Source organism: Gekko japonicus, unplaced genomic scaffold, assembly GCF_001447785.1.
Source record: "Gekko japonicus isolate JY-2015 unplaced genomic scaffold, Gekko_japonicus_V1.1 scaffold1162, whole genome shotgun sequence".
In the NCBI taxonomy this organism is placed as follows: domain Eukaryota; kingdom Metazoa; phylum Chordata; class Lepidosauria; order Squamata; family Gekkonidae; genus Gekko; species Gekko japonicus.
Window position 1 is genome coordinate 349,827 of NW_015172038.1, and position 15,067 is coordinate 364,893.

The window sequence follows — 15,067 nt, forward strand, 5'->3', positions numbered from 1 at the left end:
TTCTGGAAATCCTGCCCCCCCACCCATATTTCTGGCACACACACACAGACAGACACACAAACAAACAAACCCTCTCCTTCCAAAGCCCTGTGTCCTTCAGAAAAGTTTAAATGGAAACAAAAACTTTAATTGGAAAAAAAATTGTTGGTATTAAGCAACTGAACAGTGACTTCTTTCTTACCAAGTTATCAAGCATTCGCATAAGAGCTTCGAATTCCTGTTCTCCTGTCTGCCATTTTAGATGAGACGCTGTCCCCTCCCCTTCCGGAGACTCATGACATCGAGACTTTGCTTTATATTTTCCTGGGTCCAACAGCACTAAATTGTCTGGGCCCCCTGCACTGGTCAAAGTACGTACCTTAAAATAATCAAAACAAAGTCAGTTTCTATAGTATTACATTTATTATCACACTGTCTACTGCTGTGACCTATACCAACCAGCTTTTTACAATTATAGTGACAGGCAAACAAATGAAAAAACAGCATGCTTACTTGGATCTCACAAGCAACAACCAGATTATGAATATAGTAGAAAGCCTCTTCCACACTTTCTCCAACCGATACCAAACCATGGTTTCTGAGGATGAGAACCTTGGGGAAGAGAAACAGAAAAAGGAGTGTTGTAGGTGAGAGGAATTCTGACACAAAAGCCTTTCCATAAGTGCCTCAGAGAGCTCCGAAACGACTGACCTTGCTTTTGGGCCCGAGATTCTTCTGAATCAAAACCTTCTCCTCCTCATCCACAAGAATCCCATGGTAATCATGATAAGCAACTTCTCCAAGGGACAGTGCCTCAGGTGACAGAGGCAAGAGACCACATTTCATTGCAGACACCTGAGGGTGTTATAACATGTTTTACGCAAAAGAAAGACGCATCAACAGAGTGTGTAACCTATGGTTATACTATTTTTAATTACTAAGATATAATAACCATTTAGACTAGCAAGAATGTTGAGGAGGATAACACTGCTGGTCAACAGAATTGTTACTAGGACCTCCCCAAAAAGAGGGGCTGCAGCTTCAGTAAGATCTTTAACCTCCTCAAATGTCTAAATTACTGGGGGGGGGGGGGGAGACACCTTATTTTTTTACTCATGCTTGTTTTCTATACATCTGTATAACCAATTATCAACTTACAGAGTAAAGTAACCAACCAAGCAATACAATTTTGGTCCTAAAAAGATCCTCTCCTCCCTATTAACAAAATACCAAGCCAAAACAAAAATACTGTGCTCTTTCCTAAGCAGAGTGCTTAAACTTCTGACTCAGCCCGCTTGCAGCCACCGGAGATGCAGGTGAGTATGCCACGGGAGGGCTGAGAACCGGGTGTAGAGGAGACTAGTCTTGGCTCAGCCTCTGAGCCGCCAATCACAGCGCTGTTCTGCCCATCACTGCCAAACAGGAAAGTGCTCTTTGAGTGTTCCACCTATCTGAACCTGCCCCCAGTGTTGAACAAACAAAGGTTGTACAAGTTGGCTTAACACTGTAACCCTAGACAGAGTTACTCCAGTCTGTCCATTGAAGACAGCAGGGTAAGACTGGAGTAGCTATGCACAGGACTGTTCTATAGAAATAGGCTGAATCAGGCTGGTTTTTTCTTATCTAATTTTTTATCTGAAGTGTGAGTTAAGGCACTCTTCCCAGTTTTATTATTTCGGTTCTTCAACACTGAGCACTCCCTATCATTTCTACTGGCTGCTGCTGGGAAAAGACAACTGTTCCCTTCCTTTCAGGTATTTGGAAACAACAACCCCCCCTCCCCGGGCCGCCTCCTCTTCTCTACTGGAAGCCACACCACTACACATGAAATTGCCTGACACTTTATTGCTAGCATAAGAAAGGGTCTCTTACCGCTGCCCCAGCCGGTGTGTGAATATGAACAATGCACTTAATGTCAGGTCGAGCAGCATAAATGGCAGAGTGCAAAGTGAAGCCAGCTTGATTCACTCCCAGATTAGTGCTTCCACGGTCAATTACATCACCTTGAATATTTATTTTAACCTGACAATATAAAACTGCATTAGTCCTCAAGGTAATTTTATTTATTTTTATTCAAGCCACATTGTCCCGTTGCAATACAGAAACAGATTCAATAATTCTGAAGGCTCCTTGATGAAATAATGCACACTGAAGCAATTCCACTGATTGTGTAAAGTTGGAACAAATCACTGTTCGAAAGTACTCCAGATGTTACACAAGCACAAACTGTTTGCTAAAGTATCTTTCCTACCCCAGTGGCTTCCCCCAGTGCAGAGTGCTTAAACTTCTGACTCAGCCCGCTTGCAGCCACTGGAGATGCAGGTGAGTATGCTACGGGAGGGCTGAGAACCGGGTGTAGAGGAGAGGAGGGTGTAGAGCCATTGATTTTTTGGGGTATAGGATTTCAGAGAAGGGGCTGGAAATGGACCCGGGGAAGGTCCAAGATGTACGAGGGTGGGAGGCCCCCCGCACCCGCCGCCAGCTACAATCCTTCCTCGGATTTTTGAATCTTTATCGATATTTTCTACCCAACTTTGCCCAAGTCAGCTTGCCCCTCACTGATCTGTTGAAAACCAAGGGGAAGGGCCCGGAGGCGACCAAACCAGGCACTAAGCTGCTATGGACAGACAAATGCCAGGAGGCATTCGACCACCTCAAGGTGCTTTTCACCTTGGAGCCAGACTTAACAAGCACGTGGTAGGCTATTCAAAATTCCTGGCATTTTAGGTGCTTATCACACATTCTGTATTATGATGGCATGGAAAATAGGAATAGGAAATTGAAGGCAAAAATAACATAAAATAATGAAGCAATACATAATTAAAGCCACCTTAAACCACTGTTTATGCAATGCAACATATGAAGGGTTTCTTGATGTTAGGAATGATTACCGGCTGTATCATGCTAAGTATGATGATGGCTTGGGATCATGGAACAGAAATCGTCGGCTATTGGTTTTACCACTGAATCTCTCAAGGAACTGGGGCTTGCTGAATAAGCAATTACAATAAAAAACAAGCAAACAGATTAGGCAGCTTTTATTGGGGGGGAAAGGAAAGTTGTATCATGCAACTGCTTGAAAACCTCTGAGTTACACAGAATGGAAAACAGAATGTATAAAAAACAGGCTACACATTTAACTGAACTGGGTCATTTCAGAATGGATTCGTTCTCACAACACAGCCCCACGCGACTCTCCTGGAGTGCAGAGGCCTCACCACCAGCCCCTGAAATAGCCACCAGGCCAGGCTTACAGACACAGAAGCGCCCTCTGTGTGAAACGACTTTAAATAACTGCACTTTGACAAGGTAAAAAAGTGCAACCATTTTGAGCCATTCAGTCAGTAAGCTGCACTAAGCAAAGGCTCGTGCCATGCTGGAAAATTCCAGAGCATCCTCACGGAACTAATCCCATTGAGACCGACTCTATCTATATGGAATCACTGGGAGAGGATACACAGGAATTTGCAGTCTGATGTCCAGAACATGCTGCAATATTTCTCCTTTCTCTCTAAGTCAGGTGAACCTGTAATCAGTGACTGGCTTGTGCTAAAATGAAAAAATGTAAATTAATTTCCAAAGGAAAGACAAATGACTAAGGACAAGTTTGTGGCCTTGTTCTTAACACATGGGAGGAAGGTATAAATGCCAGAAACTAACACTGGTACAACTAATTCCCACTGAAAGAATGTGTTCTGCTGGCTTGAGCAGGATCTTATCACACATAATTTATGTTAGACTGTGATTCAGGTTTTTTACTTACCAGGCTAGAAGCAGTAACCTCACTGTAGAGAAGCCCAAAAGGCACAATGAGAAAGTGCTCCTGCTCTGAATTTACTCTGACCTACAAATGAAAGGAATAAAACCTGATTATGCACAAATATGACTTTGAAAACAATCTCGTTGTACCAGTATGCAAAAGAAGACAAAAATAAAACTCTGCTTGACTTCTAGAAGCTGTTGAAAAGCACATAATTAAAGGTGGGAATCACAACACAAGTCCACAAAAGACCTAAGGAAAGTAAACATTAAGTGTTGTAGTACTACTTTACATCTGAAGATCAAACAAAATCTCTGAATGGCTTCATCATGGTTGTTATAGATATCACAATTTACAATTTAAAAGTCATTTTTTGGGGAAAGAAGCCCTGGAAAAAAAACTTTCTGTGTTTGAAAATTCCTTGGTTCTTTTATTTTCAACTTAAAAATATTTATTGTACTGCAGGTTTTATTAGAATCAACAGAAGGGCAGATACTGCATTTGAAAAACTGACACTTGTCCCTGGAGCTGGCAGATAAAGGCATTATGGAACCTTCTGTTCCTGAGCAAGGTGGTTGAGAGGGCAGTAGCTGAGCAGCTCCAGGAATTTCTGAGTGACTCTTCCATCCTGGACCCTTTCCAATCCAGCTTCCACCTTGGCCATGGGACGGAGGCACCGCTGGTCCCCCTCACGGACCTCTGGATCAACCAGCCATCGTTACTTGACCTAACAGCAGTGTTTGACACAGTCGATTATAGCCTTTTGACCCACCGCCTCGCTGACGTGGGGATACAGGGGATGCCGCTTGAGGAGAGGGTATCTCCTGCATTACCCTTTGGTATGCAGTGTGCTGCAAGGAGCAGTCCTCTCCCCGATGTTATTAACATCTATATGCACCCCCTTGCCCAGTTAATCAGGGGGTTGGGCTGGGTTGTCATCAGTACACTGGTGTAGTAGTTAAGTGTGTGGACTCATATCTGGCAGAACTGGGTTTGATGCCCCACTCCTCCACATGCAGCTGCTGGTGTGACCTTGGGTCAGTCACAAGTTCTTTCAGAGCTGTTCTCTCAAAGACAGTTCTGGAAAGAGTTCTCTCAGCCCCACCTACCTCCCAGGGTGTCTGTTGTGGGGAGGGGGAGGGAAAGGAGTTTGTAAGCTGCTCTGACACTCTGAGTGAAGGGTGGGGTATAAATCCAATTTCTTCTTCTTCTCTTCTTATATCTGCTGATGGATGACCGGCCTGATTCCACCCCAAATAATTTGACCTGGGCTTTGGAGACTGTGGCTGGCTGGCTGCAACGGTGCCGGATGAAACTGAATACAGCGAAGATGGAGGCCCTGTACCTGAGTGATGGGGGGGATAGGGTTTGGAATCCGAATCCCAGCCCTTGGTGGGGCGCAATTGACACCGGCCACAATGGTGAGGAGCTTAGGGGCGACCCTTACTATGGAGGCCCAGGTCACCAATGTTGACAGGTCAGCCTTTCCCCATCTTCGGCTGGTCAGGCAACTGGTTGCCCTATCTCTCTCTCCCCCATGACATGGTGACAGTGATCCATGCAACAGTCACTTTCAGGTTAGATTACTGCAACTCACTCTACGAGGGCCTAACCTTGAGTACGACCTGGAAGCTTCAGCTGGTACAAAATGTAGCTGCACACCTGCTGACCGGACGTCTATGCGGACGCACACTCAGCCAGTGTTGCGCCAACTGCATTGGTTGCCAGTTGAGTACCAGATCAGAGTCAAGGCGACGGTACTAACCTCTAAGGCCCTATGTGGCCAGGGACCAACATACCTACAGGACCGTTCTTTTTTGCCGGACTGTTAAATCTGTGTTTTCTGTAATAGTGTATTGCATTTTATTTGCTTTATAATTAAACTGAACTTTTAAAAAATCTGAAGATCAGACTGCTGTTTCGAATCCCCTGAAATCCAACAGATGGCATTAAGGTCCTAGAAAAAGATTTTAGCCATATTAGAGTTCCAGCAGACATCAGAATATCCGGCATTTGCATAACTTTAAAGAACTCTATCATGTATCCTCCCTCAGTTGTCTTTTGTTTTGTTTGTGGTTTTGCTTTCGGATCAGGAGTAGGAAGCTGGCCAGGGAGGTGATGGGGTCCTTGGATTCCAAAGAGTGAAAGGTTTGTTAAAGGACAGAGAGAGAAGTGGTAGGGAAACTGAACTCATTGTTGAAAACATGGAGCTGTTGAGCTGCTTTACAAATTACATCCAATGTACTTTCAGTGTACATGTTGTGACTGTGATATATCTGTGTTTGCAAGCCTGTGCATCACAAAGAGAAGGTCAAGAACTTTCACTCCACTGGGAGCTGCTGCCATTCAGAGGCAAACCTGAACTGGCTGCTGTGTTCTGCAAAGGCTCTCATTTAATTCTCTCAAGTATCTTCAGTTAGTTCAGGAAAACATCATCTATTGATAGTGAGTTGCAACTAGAGCAGCTGAGTTAAGTGAAATTACATACAAGATAGACTCGGAAGCCTGGAAACCTCTTCACAGTTGAGCTTTGTTATAAATAAAGACAACTTCATTTTTTTTACTACAGCTGCAGCTGAATGCTCCCCTGACATTTCAAAGCTCATTGTAACGCTGGTCATTCCCTCAAGCATCCCCATTGTGGTGGCCAATAAATTAGTCACAGTACGGGAAGCTGGCACAGACTCTTAGCTAACAATCTGTTCTCACTCCTTTAAGATCCACGGTACCAAAATGCTGCAGTTACATGTTAAAAAGAAACTTAAAACCAGATGGTCCACTGCACTAAGAATAAATCATTACCCACACCAGTATAACAAGTATTGCTGTTTCTTAATTGAAGAAGCCAAACCTTTCCAAAATTTTGTTGCACTGCACTGCAAAGACTTTTCAGAGGGAACCAGTCACGGCCAGCATTCAGAGGGAAGTCGCAAGACCTCCTTGACATTTCATTTGTTTGCATTCTGCAGGACAGCCATATTCTCCAGATATTAGTCCGGGGGCTGAAACAACCCAACCTCATCACAGATGATAAAGGCCTATAATAAAATTAGCACCACACTAACAGCAGCAAGTACAGCACAATGACACTGATTCCAGAAAGCACCCCACACACACACACGCAAAGGGGCAGAAGGGAAATGCTCCTTCGCCTCTCCAGACAGCAGAGAGAGTGACATATTTATTTATTTATTGTTTATATTTATATCCCGCCTTTCCAGATATCTGGCTCAAGCCGGCTAATAACATTAAAATGGCATAAACAACCAAGTTAAAACAATTAATAAATACCATACCAGTATACAAAATATGCATGAAATACACACAAAGGCCTGTTCCTCCTTTCCCCTCTAAGTAAACCTACCTGCTGCTATGTATTATGCCAGATCAGAGCCACCAGGGATCAGATAAGACTACTTCTGAGACTGGATTCCTCCCAGCCAGCTAAACCTGCTCTAAATAAATAATTTTTAAAAAGAGAAATATAGATCTGAAGATTTTGTACTCACTGTTATGTGATTGTAAATGAGCTGTGACCACCCAAACAGGTCAGCTAGCCGGTAGAAAGCAGCCAGCTTACATCGCAGTAACTTCTCTCCTTTGTCATAGGCAATAGAATCAGACCCCCTGAGATCATTCACTGGTGTCACCATGCCGAGACCTGGAGGGAGGGGGGAGACAGGCCCACAGCATTGGCATTAAAAGTCTGCAAAGGCAAGCATGGCCTCCATAATTCTCAGGCTAACAGGAGTCACGGCATAAAATCTGAATACACTCAGCTGAGGCAAGCACTTCACTCTTCTTTAGAATTTATGAATGCACTGACTCTCCAGAACCAAGTTTGAGTCCAGTGGCACCTTTAAGACCAACAAAAATTAATTCTGGGTATGCGAGCCTTTGTGTGGATGCTGTGCTTATACCTTGAACAAAATTTTGTTGCCCCTGGACTCAAACTTTGTTTTACTTACTGCTTCAGACCAACGCGGCTGCCCACCTAAAGCGTGATTCCCCAGAGACAGGCTTGAGTCCTTGGGCAGTTTAACACATCCCTAACCCTAGTCCAGATTTGTTCTTAGGTGGCCTTTGGAATGTAAGAGTAATAAAGTCCTCTCTCTAAACTCCTCCAAAATCACTTGATTCGTTTGGAGGTAAATGTTCATTTTATACTTTTACACAAAACTCTCCTTTTGTTATTTTCACCATACCTTTTTTTAAAAGCAAGCCATGCCGCCATTTAGATATTTTGTTCAAACAGGAAATCATCTATTAGCTTTTAAAGATTGTTTTAAAATTGGGGGCCACACATTGCACAAGTAGGGCTTTGTAGCTTCATGAACCCATTTGACACCAGGAGAGAGATTTTATTCCTCAAGTTCCAAATATCGAACCACTGTAATACTTTCAAGGTGTGGTGGTCAGAGGGTTGGATTAGGCTCCGGGAGAGCCAAGTTTGAATCCCTGCTCTGCAATGGACACTGGCTGGGTGACCTTGGGCCAGTCACACACTCTCAGCCTAACCTACCTCTCAGGGCTATTGTGAGGATAAAGAGGGAAAAGGGAGAATACTGTTAAATTACTTTGGAAACCATTATCCTATTGGGAAGAAATAAATGCATGAAATTAGTATGTTTTGTTCAAGCAACAATCACAGAGGCCATCCAATAGCAGGGAAGGTAATCTTTTTCCATATCAAATACACATGCCAAGATTCCTCTAAAGATTGTTTCTGGCATTCATGACCAAGACCTCATAAAACTGTGAGGCGGGGCTTCTCTGCAACGAACTCGTTGAATACTCAGGGCTCTCTGAGTTTCACTAGCTTTTGGAGCTTTTTAGTGGACTTTCTTGACCCTTCCAGTCTATCCAGTACCTCCGGTGTAGGAAACTGGCGGCAGAAGACTTTTATCTGAGCCTCCCACTTGTGGCAACAGCGGGAGCTGGAATCAGATCGTCTTAAAGCAGAAGCTCCGAAAGACCAGCCGTGTTAGCATGACTGGAAAAGTTGTAACAACCCCATACAAGGGCCTCCAAACCTCATCACCAACATCCTTGGTGAAGATTTAGTGAGTATTTTTGGCTTCCTTTTTACAAGCTTCAAACCGGAAAAGAACATTTGACTGCCCCCATAAATTTTTCCCAGAGGCAAAGGAAGCGGAGACTCCCGCGATTTGTGGCTTGCCAGAGTTCGGGGGGGTTTTTTTGCACTCCGCTTTTCCGGGGGGGGGGGGGGCTGTTTTTTTTACACACATCGAGTTCCCCTAGCTCTTTTTCTACAAAACTACCCCTGGAAACACCTGCTTCTTTCCATTTCTATTTGTAGGATTATAAAATTGACTAATAATAGTGTAGTATAGACAAAATGAAATATAGCAGATAGGAAATAGAAAAATGAAGTGTATGTTGGGAATAGATTTCTGTTTAATGATATTTGTTGTGATACAAAGTTAAACAAGGGGGGAAAGGGAACTATGTAATGGATTGCTCTTTTTGTTTTGTTTTGTGTAATTCTTAAAAAACAATTTGGGCAAGCAGAAAAAAAAAAGACCTCATAAAACCGGTGAGGTGATAAACTGTCTCTTCTTCAGCTAGCTTATAAGTAATGGTTGATCTATGTGAAACAATGTGTTTGGGATATCTGTAATATTTTAGCTGATGGCTGATAAAAAAAGTTATAGGGCAGTTTGATTTTTAGAGTGCACTTTGCAGAGAAAAAGTAAAAGAAAAGATCAGACTTGAAAAGATCATCTAGATCAGTTCCTCCCAAAAAAGAAACAGAAGGACTCCTATGTGACTTAGAACTACACAGTGCATGCGCATCCACAGAGACTTGGACAAAAAAAACACACCTTATTTGCAAGGGGACATGGGCAGGCGCCGGATGCCACCGGAAACACGATCAGACGCTCGCCCTTGCCCCGCAGTTTCCGGAAACTAGTACCTCCAATGTACTAGTTTTTTGCCACGCAGTTTCGGCTGGAAGCCTCGGTTGAGCCACGGGAGTGCTATGCTTCCCAGATGTGCTGGTGAGATCGCGCCTGGAAACTCCGCCTGTTTTCCGTCTCACTTGTGTGGCTTCTGTTACGTGTGACCGCAGCCAAAGTTAAACAAGGGGGGAAAGGGAACTATGTATCTAAAGATGTGGTGAGTGAACCAATGTCTAGATATTTTAAAAATGGATTGCTCTTTTTTTGTGTGTGTGTAATTCTTAAAAAATTAATAAACCTTGCCCATTTGGGCAAGCAGGGGAGAAAAAAGACTGCTCATGAGAGAACAGCTCTGAAAGAACTTGTGACTGACCCAAGGTCATGCCAGCAGCTGCATATGGAGGAGTGGGGAATCAAACCCGGTTCTCCCAGATTAGAGTCCGCACTCTTAACCACTACACCAAACTGGGTTCCTCCCCTATTTTTCATCGTACAGGGTGGAGGAATGGGTGGCCAGGCCACTCCTTCCAAGAAAATGGAATGGTTTTACTCCCCATTCCCAGCCATCACCATCTGGCAGGGGTTACCAAGGGGCTGAATGACTCATGCTGTGTGATAATAGACCCTGGTGCTCAGAACACCATCAAACCCAGAAATGGAAGTCTGGTTCAGTAGAGTTCTGATGAGGAACTCTGAATGCCTTGGCTGGGCATATTTTGTCTGTCTTAATAATCTTAAGTTTGTTACTTATCATTCATTAGTTTCCGTGTCAGCTCTAATTGAACAAGCTGAATCCTTGACAACTATACTTAACTGAAGACTATGCTCCACGAGCTGTACTATCATGTAAACACATACCCCTTATCTCTTTTGCCTGTGATATCTTCTCCAAATCTGTTAAACTCTCAGTGGAGTAGCACATGAAGCTCATGGAAGGAAATGATAAACCAACAGACATCTCATCTGACAGATTGTGTCTGCTGTTTGATCAAATATAAGTCTGTTATGTATGCAGCCCGTCACACGGCGGCCACAAGAAAGTCAAGAGCTTGGCTCCAGAGAGACAATGGGACCTAGGATCCTAGTCCCCCCCCCAGCTGACCAATGGGCTTCTTGGCGGGAAATTCAAACCCTCCAATGGAGTGGGAGGCCCAGGGATGGGAGTGTATATAGTTGGCCTTGCAGGGCCGTTGTGTGTTCTTATGTTAAGTACGCAATAAACGTGTGCAACTGCATGTCATCGTCAGAGTCCTCCATGCGGCGAACCCAGTACTTTTCAAAGTCCTTTCCACTTGCCCTTCTGTTTCCTATGACAAACTCTTCTTTTTTTTCATTAAGGCATCTGGGTGGTAGAATGGAAGATTCTTTCAGGAATCTATAGTCAAGCCACTCATAAAAATGATCTAAGATGATGGGAGAAGTAAGAAGAGCAGGACCCTGCATGTCTGCATGTGTATATCAATATATTTAATTTTCAAAATGGCCACATCTGTAGATAACCAAATCCACATATTGGAGGCATGAAGAGACAAGACAGACAGATAAGAAAGATCTTTCTATAAACCTGAAAAAGCCACAAGTTTTGAGGAAAATGTGAAACCTAGATGTATATAGATTGGGGTTTAATAATTATAGAAGTAGCACCTGTAACTTAAAAAAATGTATGCCTTTTCCGTGCCTGTTGTAGGAGCTGGTTTGGAACCACAACTGTATTGTCGGCTTTCAAGCCTTGGTTTCTGTCAGTTAAAGACAGGAAATGAGGGCAGGGCCCTTTCCAGGCCATTTTTTTGCTTTTGAGGAAGGATTGGTCAAGTGAAGAGCAACCGGTGGTGTGGTGTGGTGAAGAGCAACCGGACTCTAATCCAGAGAACTGGGTTTGATTCCCCACTCCTCTACATGAAGCCAGCTGGGTAACCTTGGGTCAGTCTCAACTCTCTCAGAGCTCTCTCAGCCCCACCTCTCTCACAGGGTGTCTGTTGTGGGGAGAGGAAGGGAAGGTGATTGTAAGCTACTCTGAGACTCCTTTGGGTAGTGAAAGGTGGTGTAGAAAACAAATTCCTCCTCCTTCTCCTCCTCCTCTTCTTCATTGGGGCCACACCTGAGAGAAATTAAGAGAACTGATGATTCTAGATCAATTTCTGTTCTAACTTCCCTCAAAAATAAGACTCTTAGTGAAAGATAAGCTTCCTGAAACTGTTAAAAAGGCTGCAGAATGGGCTGATAAATTGATGCTCAATAGGGGTGGTTGGGAAAAATATGAACAAAAGGAGTTCAAGTCTAGAATACTTCCTCAAACCAGCCCTGTATCTGAGAGAAGGAGACCTGTGGGTAAAGATCTGAATAGAAAAGTGGAGGAATACAAGGACAGTAATTGGAAGGACAGACAATGTTATACCTCTGGGAAATCAGGACATTTATCCTATCAATGTGAAAGGAATCAAAATAACCAAAGAAGCCCTCAGCATATATGAAGAATCACGAAATTTTCCTCAGGAAATGAGGGAGAGCCGTATAGAGACCATAGTACAGCAGAAGAATATGAAAAGTCCAAGAAAACCACACCTTCACTTATTGCTAAAGAAACAATTTATCTGTGTGGAGTTAAATTAGATTCAGGGGCACCAGATTCGGAATTACAAGAAGTAATTCAAGTAAATGAGAGAGACGCAATGGCACTTCTAGACACTGGGGCGGCAGTAACTCTTGTTAGAAAAGATTTAGTTTCCAAAGAGGACATGCTTCCTGATAGATATATCTCATTACAAGGTGTTTGGGGAAACTCCCAGTGTGTACCTGTTGCGCAAGTAAAGGTCTCTTGGAGAGGAAAGGAGGAATCTTTCCCTGTAGCAGTTATCTCCAATCAAAAGTTACCAGTGATCTTAGGCAGAGATGTGATGGGAGCAAAAGCAAGAATTCAAATAAATTCAGAAGCACGTGACTTGCCTCCAAATGAATCCATAGACCCAGCAAAGCAGCCACTTGAGACCTTGACAACTGATACAGTTGCTATTTGCCAAGGGGCAGAGGGAGAACGGGCCTCACAGATACCTGTCCGCTTGGAAGAAAATCTCTCACTCTCTGAAGCCAAAAGAAATAAAGACTCTGATGAGTTTAAGAGAGAGGTTAAAACAAAATACCTTAAAGAACTCCAGCAAGAAAATAAGGCTTTGAGAATGCAAGTCGAGTTAGTGTGAGCTAGCTCACAGTTTTTTCGCCTCCGGCTCACACATTTTTGCCTAAGCTCAGGAAGGGATGGCTCCGGAGCAAACTAATTTATGCAGCAGCCAAATCTCTCACTCAGTACTTTAATGCCAGGAGCTCACAAAGTAGAATTTTTGCTCACAAGACTTAGAGGGAGCATTGCCCAGAAGCATACTGGGGACGGCACTGCAGACCAAATATCTCCAGTACACAAAAAGTAACAGCTGGGGGGGGGGGGGGGGGAGGGAGTGATCAGCTGAAGATCCATCATAGAAGTTTTCATATCAGAATACGAAAAATACTCAGGCAGCGATTCTACCAATAGCCTCAACTGAGGTACTGGTGAGAAAAAAACTGCACTGGCTACTGCCCTTGCACTGTGATCCTTGCTACACTGGGGTTGACATGGGCAGACGAGGACGACATGTTGCCCAAGCTGCTTGCTCAGTGCTGGATGGAAGACTTTCTAGCCATCTGAGTAGGTGGAAAGAACTGGGGAGAAATCAAATTTCCTAATGAAGCTTTCTCTCAAGGAGAAAACATAGATTTGCTCCTGAAATGATGTGAAGGCTAGATTTTTAAACTCCCCTTCGACACTGAGGTTGTGGAATGCCAGATCCATTAATAAGACCAGGACGCTGCAGTATTACCTTGCAAAATAGAACATGGATTTGGTGTACGTGACCGAGACCTGGACTAGGGAGGGTGAAACAGTCGCCTTGAAACAACTGACCCACCCCCACCCCCCGGTTACTCGGTCAGTTATCAGTCCCAAACTTGGGAGCGGGGGGTATGGCTCTACTCATCTGGGAGGCTTTCTCCTTCAAACCATTCCCTGTCCCCAAAATCACAGGCATTGACCCTGTTGGCCTGCTATGGGGTGCTGAGGAGAGCTTGGCTGTCTGTTTGGCACACTGATCGCCTAGCATGCTGACAGACAGCCTACTGAGCCTTTTAGAGGCGGTAACTGACTGGGCCTTGGAGTTCCCAAGACCGTTACAGGGCCCTGGTAGCCGTGCAGCGCAGGGTAATGTTGAGGGTGGTGCGTGTATGCACCTAAGTTACACTATCAGCCACCCCAAACCAAAACTGCATGCTGAAATTAAAACAGCAGCACAAAAATTGTTCTCCATCTGAACAAGATAGAGTAGGGTAGATGCCAAGTCGCCACCAGACAGAAACCAGCAGAACCCACAGAAGCACCATAAATAATAATGAATGTAAATGAATGTTAATTGAAAAATAACTTTCTTTTGCAGGGGTGAGGTGGGAAAGGGAGAGCCTGTGATGAAGGGCAGCTGTCACACCTAGGCTAAGCCTCCTCCACTGAGGCAGGCAGTGATGGCTGGTGTACTGCTGCTGAGAGAGGAGGATCAGTGGACAGACACTACACCCTCCCTCTCACTTTCTGAGGGATTCCTGGCAGGGCTTCTGATTACTTAACGTTGCACAGGTTCTGCTGCTGCTGACCTGGCAAACATGCCCCCTCGGTGTTTATGCTGCAGAGATTCTCTGGTTTGACCTGAGTTATGTTTACTTATTTATTTTTCATTACACTTATATCCCGCCCTCCCCACGGACGGGCTCAGGGCGGCTTACAAATAAGGGCAGCATGTGCCAATAAAACAATAAAATCACACATGAAAACAACAAGTGCTCAAAGATGTTATCAATTTAGTCAAATCGAGATGGTGACCTGTACTGTTGCAAGATCTTTATACTTGGCCATCACGTTACCCCGTTGTTGCCACAGAATAGTTGTTGGTGGTGGTAGTAGTGGTGGCTCCTAATTAAAAGCCTGGCGGAAGAGCTCTGTCTTGCAGGCCCTGCGGAACTGTGAAAAGTCCCGCAGGGCCCTGATTCTCCTCCGGGAGCTCATTCCACCAGGTAGGAGCCGCCACTGAAAAGGCCTTGGCCACAGTTGCCGCAAGCCTGGCCTCCCTGGGGCCTGGGATCACTAGATGATGTTGGGCCCCTGACTGTAGTGCTCTCTGGGGTATGTATGGGGAAAGGCGGGCCCTCAGGTATGTCAGACCCTGGCCATATAGGGCTTTAAAGGTAAGTACCAGCACTCTGAAGCGAATTCGGAAAGCTATTGGTAGCTATTGTTGGGTTTGGGCACTGACTGCCACAGTGGCACAGGTTCTTCTGGGGGCCACATTGCACAGGTTCTGTGCTGGCCTGGCAAACATGCCCCCGCCCT

General features: G+C 44.5%; 1 protein-coding gene across 10 annotated transcripts in view; it reads right to left on the reverse strand.

Moving 5' to 3' along the window:
• The window catches only part of ADD1 (adducin 1), a 59,500-nt gene that overhangs the window by 37,794 nt on the left and 6,639 nt on the right, over positions 1–15,067 (reverse strand). For all 10 annotated transcript variants that reach the window (XM_015420657.1, XM_015420654.1, XM_015420656.1 and 7 more), the window contains exons 3-8: positions 7,249–7,400; positions 3,743–3,823; positions 1,852–2,001; positions 691–834; positions 493–591; positions 182–358 (exon numbers count right to left, since the gene is read on the reverse strand). In XM_015420657.1, the coding sequence (XP_015276143.1) occupies positions 182–358; positions 493–591; positions 691–834; positions 1,852–2,001; positions 3,743–3,823; positions 7,249–7,400 (803 nt within the window). The remainder of the gene's footprint in view (positions 1–181; positions 359–492; positions 592–690; positions 835–1,851; positions 2,002–3,742; positions 3,824–7,248; positions 7,401–15,067) is intronic.